The sequence below is a fragment of the Scylla paramamosain genome, chromosome 5 (assembly GCF_035594125.1).
Source record: "Scylla paramamosain isolate STU-SP2022 chromosome 5, ASM3559412v1, whole genome shotgun sequence".
In the NCBI taxonomy this organism is placed as follows: Eukaryota; Metazoa; Arthropoda; class Malacostraca; order Decapoda; family Portunidae; genus Scylla; species Scylla paramamosain.
This window is the reverse complement of record NC_087155.1, coordinates 33,559,972-33,581,280: the sequence shown is the minus strand read 5'-3', so window position 1 is coordinate 33,581,280 and position 21,309 is coordinate 33,559,972. Positions and strand designations below refer to the sequence as shown.

The 21,309-nt window shown below is 44.2% G+C and overlaps 1 protein-coding gene across 1 annotated transcript in view; it reads right to left on the bottom strand.

Moving 5' to 3' along the window:
- The window catches only part of LOC135100866 (two pore potassium channel protein sup-9-like), a 52,464-nt gene extending 47,994 nt beyond the window's left edge, over nt 1–4,470 (bottom strand). Inside the window, exon 1 of the mRNA XM_064004378.1 lies at nt 4,148–4,470. Within this exon, the coding sequence (XP_063860448.1) occupies nt 4,148–4,249 (102 nt within the window). The 5' untranslated portion in view covers nt 4,250–4,470. The remainder of the gene's footprint in view (nt 1–4,147) is intronic.
- Nucleotides 4,471–21,309: the final 16,839 nt, after the last annotated feature.

Sequence of the window (21,309 nt, the reverse complement as noted above, 5' to 3'; positions counted from 1 at the left end):
TGTCTCGACTGCGTTTAACAGACCGTAGTGGAAGGTATTTTAGGCTTCAAAAAATATTTTCATGAATGTGTTGATAGTTCGACAAAAGTTCTAGACAGTCAGTGAAAACACGCATGAGCACCTGACTAGTCATCCATGTGGCAGATGAAAACAGCTTTTTTGGGAGTCCTAAGCATTTCAGAATACGAATCTTACTATCAAGCGAGTACTATAGCATTTTGTAAGCAGCTATCCACCCTCTCTCCACCTGAGTACCTTTATTGGCCCAAAACAGTCCTTGATCTGTACTATCTTATCCTTCGCTCACCACCACCATCTGCCTAGTCATCCTCCTTTTTTTCCCTCGATTTTACTCTGGTATAATATTTCTCAGCGTGGCGAATTATTATTATTTTTTTTTTTTCATATTGCTTTTAGTATTGTGGAAATTTTGGCCTGTCTAGGTGATGAATGGCCTTGTACCTCTCCTGCCTTCGTGCCGCGCCTCCAGGGTCAGTGGCAGCGCACCAGCAGGGGAGGGAAGATCAAGGCAGGGTGGTCACGTCCGCAGAATTAAGGGATTTCTTTATACTGCACGAAAAGAAGGGTGTTTTCTTCCCGCATATTGTTTATAGTACAGCAGACTTTCGCACCGGCTTTGTCCTTTTTGCTCTCTCCTTTGTTGTCGTTTTTCTGGACACACGCGACTTTGAAAACTTTCTCGAAAATTCTTGAGAGAAAAGTTAAGGGTGTTCAAGGCCGTCTGAGGTCACGTTTGAAGTCTTCTTTTGTGTCTGTGTGTGTGTGTGTGTGTGTGTGTGTGTGTGTGTGTGTGTGTGTGTGTGTGTGTGTGTGTGTGTGTGTGTGTGTGTGTGTGTGTGTGTGTGTGCGCGTGCGTGCGTGCGTGCATAACATTTCAGGAATGCTCGCAGTGTGTTGCGTGAGTGTGCTCGCCTTTAACCTGGAAGTAGAGTGCAATTAAATAACCATGAATGATTTCCACGATTACTTGATGCGAAAATCAGTGTAGTATATTACCTGTTGCAATATTAGCTGAGGTTAGATTGTAATCAGCGAGACAAATCATTGTAATGCAAATGCTATTCATCCATTTATCTCGCCCTCCGTGTTCCTCTGCAGCCTGCCATCACCAGGAACAACAGTCCGTCTCCCTGTTCACCTCCACTGTGGAGAGTGACGACTTTATACGCGTTCATTATTTAGCACCGGAAGGATGTATTTTTCTCGCTGGAGCCTTGTTGTTTATTTCTGTTTTCCGCGTGGGCTGGAGTTGTGTGTTGCGAGCGGATGGGAACGTGAGGTGTGAGGTAAGGGGAGGCGCGGCGCCACGTGAGACTGCCACAATTCCTGAAAGGCTGGACGCCCTCCGGCGACGAAACTTTTAGGTAAACATTTGTTATACTCCTTATGGTGATTACAGCGTGATGATGCTGGTAAGGGCGAGGTCTTGGAGCCCACTACTACTAATTTCGCTCACTGTGTACTCGCGGGAAGTAGGTAAGGAGGGAACATAAGCTCCTCGCGCCACTAACACCTCTTGCTTATGCACGGGTCCAGCTCTTGGCTACTCAGCCCATAAGCGGGACGCGCCTGTCTGCTCGTACACAGGGTGGCCCGGTTAAGGTGTGCTAAATTTTCAGGGAGTGAATGTTTAACTCATACTAAACTTAATTTATTCTATAAGAGAAATTCTTATTATCAACCAGTACAGTTATTACATCGTGTACATCACAGCACCCTCCCTCTCCTCCTCCTCCTCTTCCTTCACTGTGGACTCCTTCACTACTCCGACCCAAACCCGTACCTGTACATACTTCAAGGGTTCGTTGGATCATCATTAATGTTGTGTTTAACGATGTTCAGACGGCCCGGCGAGACGCACAGGAGGAGCGTGTGGCGGGAGGGGCGAGCGTCTTCCGTGTCGGTTGGGAGGCGGGGATATCAAGTAATATGATATATTAATAAATAACTTTGTAACTGCTCGTATGATTTTCCCCATGGGAGTGATTATGAATATATTAAAAAAGCCAATTTATTCATCTGAATTCCCTCGTGACGCGCACCTTGCACACACCTGCCGTAATCCATCAATCAGGAGACTGTCACGTGGCATTCCTTAGGGAGCACCCTTCATTTGGCGTCCACGAAGTCTACATATGCTGCGATAAGAATCTATACATGATACCCCCACGATTCTTAATGAAAAGTTGAGTTAGTATTTTTTACCCAAAGAAAACCAAACGCGCCACGGCACATAAGTAACAGCCACGCAAATAAGCATCTGGGAGTCTCCTCTTTGCGCTTGCCAACTTACCCGTTAATTTAATACTTGTTTATAATTTCCACGGAAGGGCAAATTTATGGCCACGGTCGCGGAGTGGTTAGCGAAGCAGGCTGCCGATCTACCTGCCCTATATGGCTCTGGGTTCGAATCTCCGTCAGGTTAAGCAGCAGGGGCACGCTGCGTACTGGGTGCCCTATCCGTCCTCAGAGGAGTGGCCTGGGGGTGCGCACCTGTGGGACACCTGTGGGATACCTGTGGGACACCTGGATGGCACAGAGGCTGGTATCGCAAAGGCAGAGAGTGAGTGACGCTATCGGAAGGTCAGTGAAGTGAGGATAAGCACTCCGCTACAGTACTGTATGGTATATCAGTCCTCTTTAGTTCAACCTATTGTTCTCAGCGTCACGGGCAACTGAGCCGTGGTAGCGTGTCTTATGTAGCTGTAGAGGAGACTAGAGTACACACACACACACACACACACACACACTAACAATGAAGAGCTTTTGTGTGGTGGTAATCAGGACATCGAAGTAGGTGAAGGTTATCAGCCGGAAACAAAAGAAAGGCAAGAAGTGGGTCAGTCTTCCTCCCTTGTGTCGAACCAAGAGAGAGAGAAAGAGAGAGAGAGAGAGAGAGAGAGAGAGAGAGAGAGAGAGAGGCGAGGAGGGGTCTCTACGACTATCCAAAGGCACCACTAACATCCAAACACTCCTTCATAGCGGGTCGTTACAGGACGGGGTAGGGTGGGGGGCGGTCACGGTACCCAGGTGGCGAGGGTCGTTGAGAGTGTATCCTGGGAACACAGAGGACAGTGGAGGTGTGATGGGGGACGGGAATGCGCTCTCTCTCTCTCTCTCTCTCTCTCTCTCTCTCTCTCTCTCTCTCTCTCTCTCTCTCTCTCTCTCTCTCTCTCTCTCTCTGCAAGGCGTTCTTCACCCATGAAACTTTAGTATTTCCTTGTACGAGTATTTCCCTTGTCTTAATTTTGTCTTGGGTATGTGGAGCTTGAATTTGATCAGTGACGAGACTCTGGTCCTGGAAAGCGCCGCGCGGGTCTCATCGTTAACGAGTAATGTTTCTGCTTGTGTCTGTGTGCCGTCATTCCCGGTCTGGTCGGGCCCTCTACTCCTGCACCAAGACACCATTTACTTGGGAGAAACAGTGCTTTGAATGTCCTAATATAGACGTTTCCTCCGATGCGTTATTGTCATTCCAGTGGTGTTATGACGTACAGAGTGTGTGTATGTGCGTACGTAGATAGACATTGAGTAGATAAATAGATGCATACTCGTATATGCACGTGTATTGATCCATATACTGATAAAGGAGTAGAGAAAAGAGAGGTTTAGATGCCTGTCACTACAATGAAATGACACCTAAACAGTGCAGCAAAAACAGATATTAGGAACCTTATCTTCCTCCTTTAAGATCCTACTACTATCACATTACACATTACACATTTCATTCTCTCGACGCTTTCACCTAATAACATCCTGAACCTTCATTTCTAGTCTCCCTCACCAGTACACCTTTCCCTTCACTCTTTCCATTATTATCTTGTATAGTCTTCTCTCTCTCTTTCCTATAGTACACCTTTATTTCCATGCTTACATATAGGACCAAATCCTGAAACACTTTTGGGCTCACATCCACTACTTTCAAAAGACTCCACTTTAAGTTATACGTATTTTCAAGACTGTCTTTATAATTCTAGTGACTGACAAGATTTAAGTATTATTAACAGCACAAACACTCTTGAGAACCCAGTTGATCATCTCTGTGGTTAAAGAGCAAAGTGTTTAGCCTTCTCTCTCCCTTGGAATATCTTTTTCTTCAAATCTACTATAGTGTCTCGACTCTTACCTTTAGTATCTTCTTGATTTGCCTGATGCCGATGGAGGACACTTTGTTGAGCCGCTCGCCAATGGAGTGGAAGAGCACCAGACACAGCGGGATGCCCACCATGGCGTACAGGATGGTGAAGATCTTGCCCGCCACCGTGTTGGGCGTGGAGTGGCCGTAGCCTGCAAAGATACAAACACACGGGTCACAGGAGTGTCGGCGAGGAGCACCAGTGATTCATAATATGCAATCAACACACAAGGCGGAGGTGTGTGATTTATGGCCCTCAGATGTTTGAACTTTAATAGTCTTTGCTAAATTGCCTGACGTCTCTTCACGCTTGTTTGAATCTATATACATGTGAGGGTTGCGTGTGTACACAGTCTGTCGCTGCTCCCTGCCCTCCTCCCACTGCTGCTGCTCGTCTTGCGCTATTACACGCCATCGTTCTTTGCTTATTGTTTTCATTTGGTTCCGGCTTCCGTGCAGTACTGGTCGTATACACTGCGACTGTTGATAACGTAAAAATAACGGAAAAGTACGAAACATGTATTCATATTACTAATAAATATTTAAATTTCACTTACAAACACAAAGGTATGACAGTTGCGTCGCGTCACCCTCGCTCGCTTGATGGCAAAAGCGCTGTGCGTGTACTCGTATTGGAAAAATGCAACAAATACACTTAACGGTTCGCATTGCAGAGAATAATTTATCCCTTAAATTGTAACATTTTGTCATTTTATTCATTGGAAAGTGTCGTGCTGTGAGGGGCGAGTGAAAGTAGATTTTTTTTTTTGTCGGCGCTTGAGTTGGATTCAAGAGGGAACCAGCAGGGGTCAGGAGGCCGCTCGTCACCCAGACTCACCCGCCGGCCCGACACAACTGGAAAAGAAAATGTCTCAAAGAAGTTCCCCTTTACTTCTGCAAACTTGAGCATGTGGCTGCAGCTGCCAGCGTGGCCGGGGGCGCTTCGAAGCGGAATAATAAACTCATGTGCGCAGGTGCATTATCAGATACTACAATGAATAAATTTAGCAGTCAGGAGCCACAGTGAAGGCAAAAAAAAGGTGTCCTTGCAGGACAAAATATACGACGATCCGTGCTGTGCAGTGCTGGGCTGGGCGGCGTCGCTGGGCGCGGAACGAATGAGGCGCCTGTGTCGAGGAGGCGGTGGGCGGCGGACGGGAGTACTCCTAGTTGGGAGGGCGCTCACCCACCCCACACATTCATGCATTATATTTTCCGCATTTCTCATAAATCAACCTCATTATAATATTCATACTTTATCGCGGAGGACCGTTCGGGCCACCTGGCGCACATTAATTGGCGAGACTCAGTCGTATACATGTATATGTGTCATGCGTTTTGCGTGTTGGCAGCGGGAATATATTATATGTGTGTACTGGTAACTGTGTACTTCATCTGAAACATTGAGGTTCACAGTACAGGTGGGATAGGAAAGTATTGGAAACCTGCATTGCAAAAATAAAACATGCAAATAAAAATGCCATGCAACACTAACCGGGGCAAATGCGTTAATCGAGAGACTATTAACTTTTTCAACATCACAGCATAAAACAGCGGCAAATCCCGCCGGCAGGGAGGACGCGGGGCTCATGGCCGCGCAAACACTCGTCGTAAACATCTGTGTAGGCCGGTGATCCTCCCGCAGCGTAAATATAAACACGAGTCTATTGCATGAGTCACGTGAATTGAATCGTTTGCCCGTACGCTGTTCCAGTCTGACGGGATCACCGGAAGGGAGGAGGAAGAAGAGGAGGAGGAGGAGATGAGAAAGTAGGAGGAAAACCGAGGCAAAGTACGTATATTAAACACACAAGCACACACACACACACACACACACACACACACACACACACACACACACACACACACACACACACACACACACACACACACACACACACACACACACACACACACACACACACACACACACACACACGCCATAGACTCACTTCATGAACTGTATGTTTGCTACGTATTAAGGATGTGCGCACGTGAGGTCCGCCACTTCACCTTCCTGGCAGTCACTATACGCACGAGTGTTTGGCAGCGACAGAACCAACACCTCTGCCCCTTTAATTGGTCGCCACCTCACGCAGCACTGGCCGGCGTGAGGCTCAAGCGCTGGACAGTGGCACAGGGATCGAGTGTACTCTTAGGGATGCTTGTATTCTCCGGGCGCAGTGAAGGCGGAGGGAAGGCCACAGGCAGACCAGCACGGGGCGTCAGGTAGAGGGTGTTTGATTTTATACAACTGAATCGGGTGATGTGCAAGTGGATACGAGTTGGAAGGTTGGGAGGTGAGTGAGGTGTAAGAGTTTGACGTGTATTGGGTGGATTTTGTGAGGATGAGGAGTGGATATGATGAGTAAGCGTATATTGAAAGAGGAGCGTGGGTGTGTGATGAGTGGGGCGATGGATGAGTGGCTGATGGTGGATGAGTGGCCGTGTCATGGGTGATCATATGAAATAGATAAGCTGAGCCGTTGATTTACAGGAAGTTATTCAAGTGGATGTGAGTTGGATGGATGATGCAGAAATAAAACCAAAGGAGGATTTCACCTTGACGCATTAGACGGAGTTAGGAAAGGGACTTGACACGCATACTAAATGGCTCTTAGTTCGTGGCGTATTAAGAGGAAAATATAATATAAGAGAAAGGAGGCAGGCAACGTGTCCATTAGCCTTTCCGTGCGCTCGCCTGTAGAGTAGTATAAAAGATAAGAAAGGAACATTATCCTCAGCGCGATAAGATAGGTCACATGATAGTGCCCATCAGCTGCTCATCACACACGCACCTCGAGAGCGTCAACAGTGATTAAAACGAGGTCGATAAGTGAGTTAGGGAGAGGGAAGGAAAGAGAGGGAGGGTGAGTGGGAGGGTGACGGGGAGGCTGACCTGCTTGGGTGCGAAGGTTAATTGTATGTTTTGGAAATCTTCCTCGGGGATTGATAGACTGTGAACCATGTCTATTTTGGATCCCCGCAGCTCCCACGTCCCTGTGGCACCAGTGGAGGCCGTGTAGAAGAGGTGGTGGTGGTGGTGGTAGTGGTGGTGGTGTTTGTCAGTGTGCTGGCCTAGATAACGCTCCCTCGCCAAAATATTTTCCCTCTCATTTATACAGTGGTCCTGCATTACAGTGGCATTATGGTTGTTTTAGGGGAAGGACAACACTTGTGTGTGTGTGTGTGTGTGTGTGTATATATATATATATATATATATATATATATATATATATATATATATATATATATATATATATATATATATATATATATATATATATATATATATATATATATATATATATATATATATATATATTTTTTTTTTTTTTTTTTTTTTTTTTTTTTTTTCTCTCCCACATGTACGAAACAATTTGCATGGTGTTATTGATGCCACTGGTGCTGGTTGATTTATTAACTGTAAGACTCCTTTGATATAGTGAGTACCCTGCAGTCTTCCCCCATCAAATCACCCAAAGTCTCCATATTTAAATCTTCTGTTCTCCCGCCCATGTCTCTCCTCTGCCGCCCCACACGTTCACAGTCATGGTCTCCTTGGTTTTATCTTGGGGTTCCGGCTTGCCTCTGGTGCCTTGAGTGTGGTTCCAGGTTTCGTTCTTAAAAGCATGAGTTGAGTTCCCGGTGACTGAAGTGAAGACAAACGAAAATAGCTATTAATTTTTTTTAAACTACTTTTGTCTTTGTCTCTCTCTGTCTCAAGATTGAAATTAAAATGGTTTACAGAAGAGAAAAGCTATTACGAAGACGTGCTTTCCTTTCCTGTAATTTAATTAATGGGGAGAATTTAAATAATGTATACTCATGTTATTATTATTATTATTATTATTATTATTATTATTATTATTATTATTATTATTATTATTATCATTATTATTATTATTATTGTTGTTATTATTAACGTTATGCCTGTTTATTTTATTTCTCTCTCTCTCTCTCTCTCTCTCTCTCTCTCTCTCTCTCTCTCTCTCTCTCTCTCTCTCTCTCTCTCTCTCTCTCTCTCTCTCTCTCTCTCTCTCTCTCTGTGTGTGTGTGTGTGTGTGTGTGTGTGTGTGTGTGTGTGTGTGTGTGTGTGTGTGTGTGTCTCCTCCTCCTCCTCCTCCTCCTCCTCCTCCTCCTTTTCCTCCTCCTCCAAACAGTAATATCTTCTTATCTGCCGTCATTTCCTTATTCAGGGCGTTATAGTAATTTGAATAATGTCTGAAGTTTGGACGGCAAAACACGGAGACTCGGAGCAAATGAGAGAGAGAGAGAGAGAGAGAGAGAGAGAGAGAGAGAGAGAGAGAGAGAGAGAGAGAGAGAGAGAGAGAGCAAAGACAAGGAATGGAGAAAGGAAGGAAGGAGGGAAGAAGAGGTACGGGAAGATAAAGAAGTTGGGAAGAGAGAAGTTTGGGGCAGGAGGAGAGAAGACAGAAACGTGTGAGGAAAAAAAAATATAAGAAGAAATGGAGAGGAAGAGGGGAAAGGGAAAACGGGGTAAGGAAAAAGGAAAGAAGGAAAACAAACTTCAATGGTGTGTTGCGAGGGAAAGTGTTATCAGAGCTGAAATGAAGGGAGATAAACAAATGAAATGTCATATGAAGTTGTGCCGTGTGTGTGAAATAAAGAATGATGAAAGAGTGAGAAACTTTTTTGTGTAACACGCGCTCACTGTTCAAGTAAGAGATAAAAATGCATGAAAGTATTCTGTTCTGCACCTGTTTTATTACTAAACTCGACTAATACAGGTGTATACAGCGGAAATTGAAGTGCTGTATGTATGTTTGTTTTTGGTTTGTGTGTGTGTGTGTGTGTGTGTGTGTGTGTGTGTGTGTGTGTGTGAGTGATATTGAATTGTCAAAGTTACGTATGAACCTAGACGCGCGCCCACACACACAGACACACACACACACACACACACACACACACACACACACACACACACACACACACATACAGTATCTTTCTCTTTAAAAGTTTATTTTTGTTATTCCTTTAATTAACTGCAATCTGAATTGAAGAGATGAGAGTTTTCGCTCTTGTTTATTGGTCAGTGTCTTTGTATTTTAGATGCCTTTGATAATCTCTGCTAAGAAGATAAGAACACTTTATGAATACGGACCAGTGAAGTTTCTTACCTTGTATATTTTCGCGGTGATTTGTCTTTCCGCTCGTCACCGCCCGGCCCGCCACTGTTCCCTAATCACACTCGCCCTAAGCTTGCTATTCCTGCCGCCGCTCACCGCACAACACTCACACTACACAAGAATTAAAGCAACACTCCACTGAACTGTTCCATCACTTATAAAGCCTCAGTCTCATGGAGTAATTCAATAAAGATGTCAGCTCCGGCACTCCACCACCAGCACCACCACAACTAATACTCCCACATCCCGCCAATATTCCCCGCCAGGTTCCAACACTCTGGCCAACGGATTGTCCTCATTCAGAGACATTTTAGGTTGCCTTTATTTGGGGAAACTAATAATGATGAACATATATTGTAATATTAGAAAATTATACGTAACATTTTTGAGATGAAACAGATTAATAAAAGGCTTCTTTGCATGTTGCCGAAAAAGTAAGTTAAATTTTTCGTCAGAGCAGCCAACACTCCTGGAAAATCGATAAATATTAAGCCCTTCATGAGACTCCATGGCAAATCTGACCTACCATGATGACTTGGGGAATAAAAGAGAAGGAAAATGGTCTGGCACAAACGCAAATCACAATTAAATTCAGATATGCAATGATTTATTTATTTGTTTATTTTGTTTACTCCGTCGAGTCTGTTGGTATGCTGCTGCTATTCATTTGAATCCCAGTAAACAAATGCAGTGGATTCAGTGCAGGTGTGATTACTTCTGTGACGGTGCTGGCCTGTCTGCTGTCTGAAGGTACGCCAGAGAGGGTCAACAAGACTCCCAGGGTTAAGACATGAAGGGGGTGGGGAACAGAGGCCACGGTGTAGTGAGGTGAGGTGACTGGCCGGTGTGTGTGTGTGTGTGTGTGTGTGTGTGTGTGTGTGTGTGTGTGTGTGTGAAGGAAATGCAATAATATACACTATAATAACACAATGCACAGTATAAGTTCTGCATATTTGATTATAGCGAAAAAAAAAAGAGGATTTAATGGTGATTTCGAACGAGATGCTGTACTTTGTTTCATTCGACCAAATAATGCTGATGATAATAATGACAATAATAGATAACAGAATAGGAATATGCAAAACACACACACACACACACACACACTCTCTCTCTCTCTCTCTCTCTCTCTCTCTCTCTCTCTCTCTCTCTCTCTCTCTCTCTCTCTCTCTCTCTCTCTCTCTCTCTCTCTCTCTCTCTCTCTCTCTCTCTCTCTCTCTCTCACTCTACTGACGACAATCACTCACGAGCTTGAGGAAATATGTGTCGTCGTGGTGGGCCGTAAAACCCAGTAAACGGACGACAGGAGGCAGTTAGGGTCGGCCTTCCAGTAGCGGGGCCACCAGACGCTCCAGCCACCCCCAGCCCGAGTGTTTGTCAGGCTCAGAACGACAGTGGAGCCTCAGCATTAATCTGATTCAGTAAGGAAGTGTACCAGTGCGAAGGGAGGCCAGGCAGTCAGACTCGCGGCCCAAAGGTTAAAGGCTTGAGGCTAACGATTCGCTTGAAGAGACGACACTAGATGGACAGTAACGCACGCTGTGCCTGTGCTGCAATGTCTCCACGAGGGACGAAGGCACAAGGATTAGAGAGGAAGTGAGGAAATATATCTTTTAACTCTTAAAAAAAGTATACCTAACTTTCAATATTGCCCTCTACCGTGGATATTCTTGTACATGTATCCTTGGTCTGTTTTATTTTACTAGCGTAAGATGCCAAAAGGAAAACAAAGTTTTTACTCTTAAAAAAAAAAGTAGTCAACTTCCATTATTGGTGTTTGGTTTGCATACATACTTGTTTTTATATTCCGAGGGAGGAAGGTAAAGAGATTAAAGAAAATTATTGAAAGAACACTTTTTTTTGTGCTCTGTCAGAGAAAGTATAACTAACTTGCATGATCACGATATTGTTTGTATGCATAACTTTGTTCATTATATCCCTACCAGCGGACGAAGGCAAAGAGAATAGAGAAAATATCGAAAAAGTGCATTTTTTCTTGATTTACTTATATTTACAAGATACGTGAAACCAACTTTCATGACTACCCATCAGTTTATAAGTAGAAATACACATTCAGATCGACAGTCAGTGTTGTTAGTGAACTGGGTAGTAAAAACGTAGATGCTCAATACCTTATCTTGGCAATTTTTAATAGGCTTTAGTAGAAGTTAATGGAGTATTGAAGGTCGCTTTCATGATGCTATTGATAGTTTTAACGGGGCCTTTCAAAGTGGTCAGAATGAGAAAGCAAAGTGTTTGAGAATATTGGTCAAACGCTCTTGCCTTTCTATCAGGGAACGTCAACACTTGAAGCGCCACGTGTACCGGAGCAACACAGAGGAGAAAAAAGAAAAAAAAAAAAAAGGAAAAAGAAGAAAAAATGTCTTGATTCTCCCAGTATATATGAAAAAAAAATCCTTGTCCATTCATTTCCAGCAAAGATATTAAAATTTACGATTTCATCCACGGGAAATAATTAAAATACGACTAAGAACAAAGTGCCATAAATAAACTGAGCGAAGAATCTCAAGTTCTTTTTTTTCAGTTCACTACTAGAAGAACATTTATTTCTTGAACTTTGATCCGCTGAAAAAATGAGAAATGGAAGGAAGATACACACATCACGAAAAGTAAAAGTATAAATCCATTAGGATGGAAACGAAGGGCCGCGAAGGGGGTTAGGGAAGTGAAGGGAAGGGAAGGGAAGGGAGGGAAGGGAGAAAGTGATGGAGATGTGGAGCTAAAGGCAGTTAGTCATATAAGCTTTACAGAAAGTTATCTTTGTAGACTTTATTAATGACTATGCATACCTTACGAGAGAGAGAGAGAGAGAGAGAGAGAGAGAGAGAGAGAGAGAGAGAGAGAGAGAGAGAGAGAGAGAGAGAGAGAGAAATGGGAAAAAAATGGAAAAATTAAATGAAGGGAAGAGAGACAAACACACATTCTCTCTCTCTCTCTCTCTCTCTCTCTCTCTCTCTCTCTCTCTCTCTCTCTCTCTCTGGTCACCCTGACAAGGATATGAACAGAGGGTCTGAAAGAAAAAAGAGGCAAAAAAATCAAAGTAAAAGCTTGTGCAGGGTTAAGGGAAGGAAAGGAGGGAAGGGAGATTACGAGGAGGGAGAGCGGAAGGAAAGAAGATAATGGAATTAAGATGAAGGGAAAAGCCACGTAATTGAGAGAGAGAGAGAGAGAGAGAGAGAGAGAGAGAGAGAGAGAGAGAGAGAGAGAGAGAGAGAGAGAGAGAGAGAGAGAGAGAGATTGCAGGAGAAACGTGAGAGGAACACCAAGATGATCCCAATTACATGAATTAGGGAGAGAAAATTCCAGGTTTTGGCCCAAGTTTTAATGGTGTCAGTGTAGGAAGTGATGCCCCTTCTACACACTCTCTCTCTCTCTCTCTCTCTCTCTCTCTCTCTCTCTCTCTCTCTCTCTCTCTCTCTCTCTCACTCTGATATCTTCATTAACAAACTATAATAAATAAATAAATACACAGAAGACACAAAAGATTATTCAAATGGAGGAATAAAACAACAACCGAGACTGAGAGAGAGAGAGAGAGAGAGAGAGAGAGAGAGAGAGAGAGAGAGAGAGAGAGAGAGAGAGAGAGAGAGAGAGAGAGAGAGAGCACTATACCTTCAGCAAAGACTAAAGGGAAAAATAGCCTGCTTGTATACCTCGCTGTCACCACCTCCATGTTTTACAATATTTTGAACTCTAATGACGAGCAACGAGGCGTCAGGTGCAGGGGGAGGAAGAAAATGGGTGCTGGGAGGGAGAGTTTCGAGGAGCCGCGCCTTTTAATACCGTCAGACTTTGAAAAAATCATATTCACCTCCCTTGTTTTTTCCACAGAGGTTGTCAAGTGAGATCCTGTCGCGCGCATTAGGGGGTCAGTCATTAAACTTCCTACATGAGTGGGAGACGGAGGGTGACATTGAAGTGACCCCGTTTGAAGGGTGGAATGTGTGGCTGTGAATCTGAATTATCAAAAGAAATAGGAAGTGTATGTGAAGGGCAGCCTTTCTTTGCTTCCAATCAATATGCATCTGTTTATGCTTTGCAGGAGTTTCGTCACGTGTGTTTGAAGGGAGTTTTTGTTGATTTATTAAGTGAAAGTAGGTGTTTATATTTGTTTATGGAGGTAATTAATGGTTAAACTTTTTTCTATTAGTTTTCTATCACTATGCACCAGTTCATTTTTTTGCAGAACATCGTTAGGTGTGTTGGAATGGAAACTTTGTTGATTCAGTAAAGGAAAATAAGTATTTATATCTGAAGAATTAAAAATAGGAAAGACAAGAAAGGCAAAAATAGTGAGAGAATGAATTTGGATGTAATTTTTGGCTGTTTGCACTGCAGATTCATCTCTCTCTTTGGAAAATATTGTCAAAGAATTATGAAATGAAAATTTTCTTGAGAGAGCTTGAAAAATTCCTTATTAATGAGAACAACGAACTGCGCGAATGCCGGAAAAAAAAACTTTGCTGAGACCAGATTTTTTTTTCGAAATAATTACAGTTTATTATTTTTTTTACAGGAATTAATCTTCTTCCTCTGCAGAAGCAAGATTATTTTTACTGGAACTAAAAACATTACTTGGCTCTAAATTCAACCTTTATTATTTTTTATTCACTTTATGAATATTCTCCCGTGTGCTTTTAATACAACGTAATTTTAACTCCTGGAAAAGTCACGTCCTTGATGCACTTTTTGTCATGTTTTTCACTACATCCTTCCACCTCTTAATTGCTTCTAGCCTCTCCCTTGCCTCTTCCACTCTTCCTCCCTCATTCACTTCACTCCTTCCATCATTCCCTCCTCTCCTCCTCTCTCTCTTTCTCCAAACATTACCTTTCTATACCGCTCCTCTCTTTTCCTCCTCCCTTCCCTTCTTCCGTCTCTGTTTCTCTCCACACATACTCCTTTCTTTCCCTTCTCCACTCACCACTTTCCTTCACCACAGCTCTCTTTCCTCCTTTCTCCCTGTCTTGCCAAGTCACTTTCCGTTCTTCCCTTTCTCTCCACTGTGCTTACATACATTCCCCTCCCTTCCTCCCTCTACACACTCACTCCCTCCCTCTGCCGCTCTCCCCGCATCCCTTGCCTTCTCCTGAGTGACCAAAATGTCAAAACACGCTCACTGGTAAAAACGTGAGGAAATGTTTTTAATTATTATTTAGATTTCAGAGAGAGAGGGAGAGGAAAAGGGAAAGGGAGAGAGAAAGTGTGTGTGTGTGTGTGTGTGTGTGTGTGTGTGTGTATGTGTGTGTGTGTGTGTATGAGCGACAAGTCCAATAACAGGGGCAGCAGGAGCGAGGTGGACTCACGCCCTAACTTAGCGTGGCTGTAATGCGGATTTAATCTCTATGCAAATATAACAACTCATTTGCATGTATATTATCAGGCTGTCTTAACACGTCCATTGGCCCCAATCATCTCACTCGTTAGATTTACTGCGGTCCACTCATTCACGCCACTCCCTTGTTTACTCCTACTGTCACTCACTCACGCTACGGTAACTCATCATTCATCATTATTATAGAACCTTTAAAATGTTAACAGTCTTTTTCCTTTCTTCACTCTAAAGTTAATTACTGTAATGACATTTCTCTCGTAATTCTGAATGATTCGTTTGGCTCTTCTCTCTAGGCACTCACACTTTTATCTTTACAGCGTTGCCAGTGAAGGGACGCTGACAACCATGAATCTCCACCGTCTTCTGTCATCTACCAGTCTAACATCTACAGCGAGCCTTTTTTTTTTTTTTTTTTTTTTTCAGCCAGAGCACGTCTTGTATGGAAAAATGTGTTCATCGGAATCTCTTCACTCATGTGTTCTTGCTTTATGCATGTCGTGAATGTCAGTTGTATGTTGCTCTTATTTATTCACGGCGCTTCATTCACATCTGTTCGTTCTTTCTTTCATTCACTCGCAATTTGTGCAGCCAATGTCATACTTGTGTGCTTCGTTATGTATGTTTTTTTTTGTGTGTGTGTGTGTGTCTTTTTACATATTTTATACGCAGTGTTGTACGATAAAGTATTCGTTTTATTTCTCCAAAAGGTAAAACAAGATTTACATCGAAGCGTTGAATTGTGATTTTTATTCCCTGATTCGCTGATTGTATATTTTTCTTTCTAGCTCTTAAGGTATTTTCCAAATCAAGATATTTTTCAAAATTGTATAATCAGTCTCAGGACATTAAATATTCTCTAATGGCTCTCCTTGACTTCCTTAACTACCCTCACAGGCGTCGCGGCGCTCATCGGGGAGTCGCACATTTCTTCCGTCACCTACTAAATCATTTGACTCTAAGGCGGGCTGTCAGCTGTCGGCTGTATGTGTAATCTGGCAAATCCTCCCAATTTTAAAGTCCCGACAGGCTTGAAATTGGAGTTTAAAACGCCTCGAAACAGCTCCAGCAGGCCGCACCTCCCCAGGTGCCCTTCCTGCCCCGCGTCCCGCCGCCTGCCTCGCTCAATGGGACGGTGCCGCGGCACCGCTCCTCTTTAGTGCTGCTTTTGAACTACGGTCAACTTAATTCGCTGACCCAATTTCTGCTCAAGATTGGGTGGGAGGAGGATGGCGGCGTGTGTGTGTGTGTGTGTGTGTGTGTGTGATTCACCTACGGTCGTCTGCTGGTCACCCAGCCAGCCGTTCCCCTACGGAAAGAGCTCAGAGCTCATAGTGATCGATCTTTGGGTAGGACAGAGACCAATGACACACCACACACCGGGACAGCGAGGTCACAACCTCTCGGGTTACATCCCGTACCTACTTGCTGCTAGGTGAACAGGGGCTACACATTAAGAGGCTCGTCCATTTGCCTCGCCGCACCTGGGATTCGAACCTGGTCCTTCTTGGTTGTGAGCCGAGCGTGTTAACCACTTTACAGAAAGTGGTGGTGTGTGCGTGCTGGCGCGTGTGTGTCATGTCAGAGGATTGTGTGTGGCCTCTAGAGACACTTGCGGCGCCTCAATCATTCTTTGCATACTAAGGGTCTGGCTGGCCTGGCCTGGCAGGAAAGGGCCTGCGCTGTGAGGGGCTTGCCGGCACTTGCCGGACCTGCGTAAATTTATCTGACTTTCCCTAAGAGTCAATCTTTCAGGATCTTTGTCGCTGGTGATGCTTGTTCGTCCTCTTACGAGTCTTGGAAAGGACGTGCTTTCCCTTTTTTGAGTCCCGCCACTCCACGTTTCTCGAGGATGAATTCTTGCCACGCGCCGCGACCCAAGTTTTTCTCACTTTTCGTATCTTGGCTGTAATTGGCTGGAGTCTCCGGCAGGTGTAAGTGTCCCTGGAGGATGGACTTTTATCTCACCCGCGGTCAGTGTGGGTGACTTAATTTGGCGCCACCAAAACAAAAGTTTGTGATCGGCTTTAATTTGCGCCACACGAAACTGGTACGGAAAGGCTCTCTCTCTCTCTCTCTCTCTCTCTCTCTCTCTCTCTCTCTCTCTCTCTCTCTCTCTCTCTCTCTCTCTCTCTCTCTCTCTCTCTCTCTGAATGAAAACCTTTAACCCATGAATTAAAAATAAACAAACACACCGTCTCTCATGTACCTTTGTGTTCACCTGTCCTCCCTTCTCTCCATTCACAAACCCATGCATCTATCTGTCTGCGCCCTCTCGTCAGCTCATTCACCCATACATTCACCTGTCTGCTCGCTTCCCTACATCCCGCCCCGTGCAGCCACCCACTCATGTACCTACTCACCTTCCCAGTCACCTTTCCACCTCAGCTTAATCCCCGTCAAGCGTCTATAGCGGTGTATCTTAACCTTTCTCGACCTCGGCACCTCAAGATGTGGAGAGTTCATTATATTCCTGTGACTGCTTAAAAAGACTAATTGTTACACTGCGACAGAGATGAATGGAGTACTCCTTGATTATTTGCTTTGCTCTCTGGAAACAAGACATCAAAGGCGGTTTTATAATAGGGGAAAACAGGTCTTTGGTTACTACAGATAATAGATCTTTTTTTTTTTTTTTCTTTCCAGCGTCTCAAGGTAGCTGACTTCACCATTATTTTGAGGTTAACCGAAGCTAATTTAAGTATAGTGTAAATTACCTTTTCTTCTTTGCTTCCATCTTACACACACACACACACACACACACACACACACACACACACACAACGTAGTTAGATACACAGCAACCCTAACTTTCCTTTTACAACTTCTCTTCTCTATTAATTGTATTAGGTTGGTTGACATACGAGTATATTTGTAGTTCAGAAGTACAACGGATGGTCAGACAGAAACACAGAAGAAAACTAGGGAGTGAGGAAAGGAGAAGGCTAAGGGAGTGAGGTGAGGTTGAAGGTAGAGGGTAACCGTGTATGGAGGGAGGAGGAGGAGGAGGAGGAGGAGGAGGAGGAGGAGGAGGAGGAGGAGTTGGGTGGTCTTCGAGGAGAGGAGCGTCCCCTCGATGGCCAATGACATGTGCGAAGCCGGAAAAATGAGTCCCGTTGTTGGTCTGTCACCGCTGAGAAGTTCCCAGCCAGTTTTTAGTTGTAGTTCGTTTTCGTTTTTCTTTCCCTTTTTTTATTTTTCTGCGGGGGTGGGTGGTGTACCTGGACGTGATGTATTATTGTTTAGGTGGGCGTTGTTGTTGTTGTTGTTATTGTTGTTGTTGTTGTTGTTGTTGTTGTTGTTGTTGTTGTTGTTGTCTCTGTTGTTGTGAGTGTTTTTTTTTGTGTGTAGGGATGTTAGGTATAATTTTTTTCCCTGATGCTTCTTTTTTGCTCTGGTTGTTGTTTTGGTTCCTCCTCCTCCTCCTCCTCCTTCTCGTCTTACTCCTCCTCCTCCTCCTCTTCTTCCTCCTCCTAATCATCATCACCAGCAACAGTGTCGTCTTGATACCGCCATGTTTTCTTTTATTTTTCTTACTTCCCCTCGTCCTCATCGTCCTCTTCCTCCACATCTTCCCTCCACCCTCTCCTCCTCCTCTTCCTCCCTCTCCACTGTCCTTCTATCTTTCATGTTCCACTATGAAGTACAAATGTTTTCATGCACTCAGGATTCCTCCATCAGCTTTAACACAGAACCACGTAACAGCCATCGATAACTCAGCCGCTTCAAAACTCTCTCATCCAGTTAAGTACACCAAAGAAGGGAGAGCAAAAAAGACCGCAACATCACCTTTAAAAACACCATTTCACGCTTGGTCAAAACGCTTCTTGTTGGAAAAAACACTGAGAGTTGCTGCTGCCTTTGTTCGAGTTTACATTGATGCAGAGGGAGGAACTTAGACCGAGACTTTAACTACATATTGAGGCCTTGAATTGACAATCGGTTTCAGGATAGCTGTGAAATAATAAGAGTAAACATAAGATATGGAAGCTAGATTCGGTTACTGTGGTCCTGGTCCAATTTCCCTCCTTTATTTTCCTCATGTTTAGACTTATTAAAGAAGGGAAAGAGCAGGAAAAAAAAAGTGGAGGGAAGAAGGACTGAGGAAAAAATGGAGGAGGAAGGAAGGATGCTGCCACGCGCTAAGGAAAAACTCGAAAATTGGTGACGCTCGCTCTCTTAATTCAGACGGGAAAGAAATGCCGCCTTGAGATAATGAAGAAAACGGAGAGGCAGAGGAAGAGGAGGAGGAAGAGGAGGAGGAGGAGGAAGAGTAGAATAAGAGGAAGATGAGGAAGAGGAAAGAGGAGCAGGGAAAGATGAGGCGGGGACGGCGAGCAAGAGAGAGAGAGAGAGAGAGAGAGAGAGAGAGAGACACAGAAGAAGCTTACTCGTACCATTGACAAAAACAGCGACCATTTAATCCCTCAGCCCTGCCTCAAAGAAGACGGGATTCCCTCCTTGTTCTTGTTCGTCGTGTGCAGCTGTTGGCGTAACTGGATATTGTGTCCGTGCATTTTGAGGATTCATTTCCACTTGATTTGTATCATGCGACGCAGCGGCCACTTCTGATGTTGCTGCCATGCTGTGTAATGAATGGCTGGGCCCGGCTGGCTGCTGCGGTTCTTGTTGCTGTTAGTTAGTTACAGGTGGTGGTGGTGGTGGTGGTGGTGGTGGTCCTGGTGGTGGTGGTGGTGGTGGTGGTGACGCTGGCATGTAGGAAGTATTGGCGCTGTGGTGGTGATGGTGATGGAGGTGGTCATTTGTTTCCCTGCTTCCGCCACCACCACTGCGACGAGCACTTCCATCGCCGCCACCCTTCACACCACCACCACCAACACCAACACCACCCCATGTGGTCGTCATGGTTAAAATCAATCACTCCAATTGGCTGGCTGCAGTAGAAGTTGCACAGAGATAACGTTGATCATGAATAGGTAGATAGATAGATAGATAGATAGGCAGATAGATAGACAGACACAGAGAAGCAGATAGAAAGACAGACTGGTAGACAGACAGACAGATAGACAACACTGAATAACGACGCATGAGCGCAAAACACACTAAGCATAAGGTACTAAGGGAAAAGGAAAGGCACAGAGCCCGGCAAAAGCAGCCACCAAGGGAAGCCAGGAGTGGGTATCAGAGGTTGCTGGAGGAGCTTTTGAAACGAGAACTCATCAAAGTAATTAATCAGCTTCCTGAAATTTGGCTGCCGGATAAAGGGGAGGAATACGAGGGAAAGGTAATGGAGGAGAGAGAAATATAATAAAAGGAAGTGAGTGGGAAAAAAAAGATGAGATCGAAGGAAAAAGGAAAAGAGAGTAAGTGAAAATCACAGTGTTGTTGTGTTAAGTCAGGAAAGGAGAGTGTTAGAAAAAAAAAGTAATGGAGAAGCGGAGAAAAAAGAAAATGAGAAGAGAGAGAAGAGCAGCTAAGAATCATTATGAGACCTTAATAGATACTGTTATGCTAAAAGGAAAGAAACGTGCAGGAAATGGGTGAAGATTGATTTTAAAATTACATAATGATCTGATAGTAATAAAGCCTTACGCATGATTTCCTTAAAACTTTAACCTCACTCGCACTTTATTATTGAAAACTTGTAGAACGTTCTTGGACTTTGCAAATTACCTAAGCTCTATCACGTCAAGGGCAAGGATAGAGTGGAAAAAACCCGCCCACATTTCTAAGGGACTGCCACGTGTAGGCCTAACTAATGTTTGCAGTTTCCCTTATCTTCTCATATTCAAAGAGCAAGGAAGTAAGGCCACATTGAAACCGTCTTTGTCCTCATATATAACTCTACGCAGTCCCCGCCAAGAACGACTGAGACCAATTCCAAAGGTCACTCTTTATATTATGAATTGAAGAGCATAAGTCGTATAAGGAAAGGATGGAGTAGGAGGGCTTGCTTGGTGGTATTAAATCTGTGTTCCTCTTCCTGGCAGCGAACGACGCCTCATCTCAGGATCGGTCACAGCGCCTTCCCTCGACAGTCCTAAGCCTAACCTACATCCCACACAAACCACTCATCGGAAACTTTATCTCCTTCCCACTCCGTCGTACATTTTCCTGTTACACCAACACCGACTTCCTCCATATGTCCATCTCTCTCTCTCTCTCTCTCTCTCTCTCTCTCTCTCTCTCTCTCTCTCTCTCTCTCTCTCTCTCTCTCTCTCTCTCTCTCAATAAAAACGTATTTTCTCTCATGCTGAACACAAACATCACTATTTCCCCAATTTTCATTTAAATAATCCATTAATCACGAAGAACTGAAATTGACTCCGTATCTTTCATGTCAGTTCATCACGATGCTTTAAAATATGCATACGAAAACATTTCACAGCGGCGCCCCTCCTCACCTCTTTGTCTTGCCGCGCCCATCCATCAGTATTGTACGATGATATGAAGCTTTTTCATCTTAATCTATTCACATGCATAATTGCTTACCTGTCTTCATAACCGTCCTGTAAACTCCCTTTCCATACATCACGACTGTCTGCCTGGTGTGTGTGTGTGTGTGTGTTTGAACATGCTGGCGTTTTAGTTTGTGAATCCATATATTCCAGTTTGTATGTATGTATGTGTGAAAGTTTATCGGCTGTTAGGCGTGATGGAGAGCCTGGTATACAAGTGCGTCCCTCGGG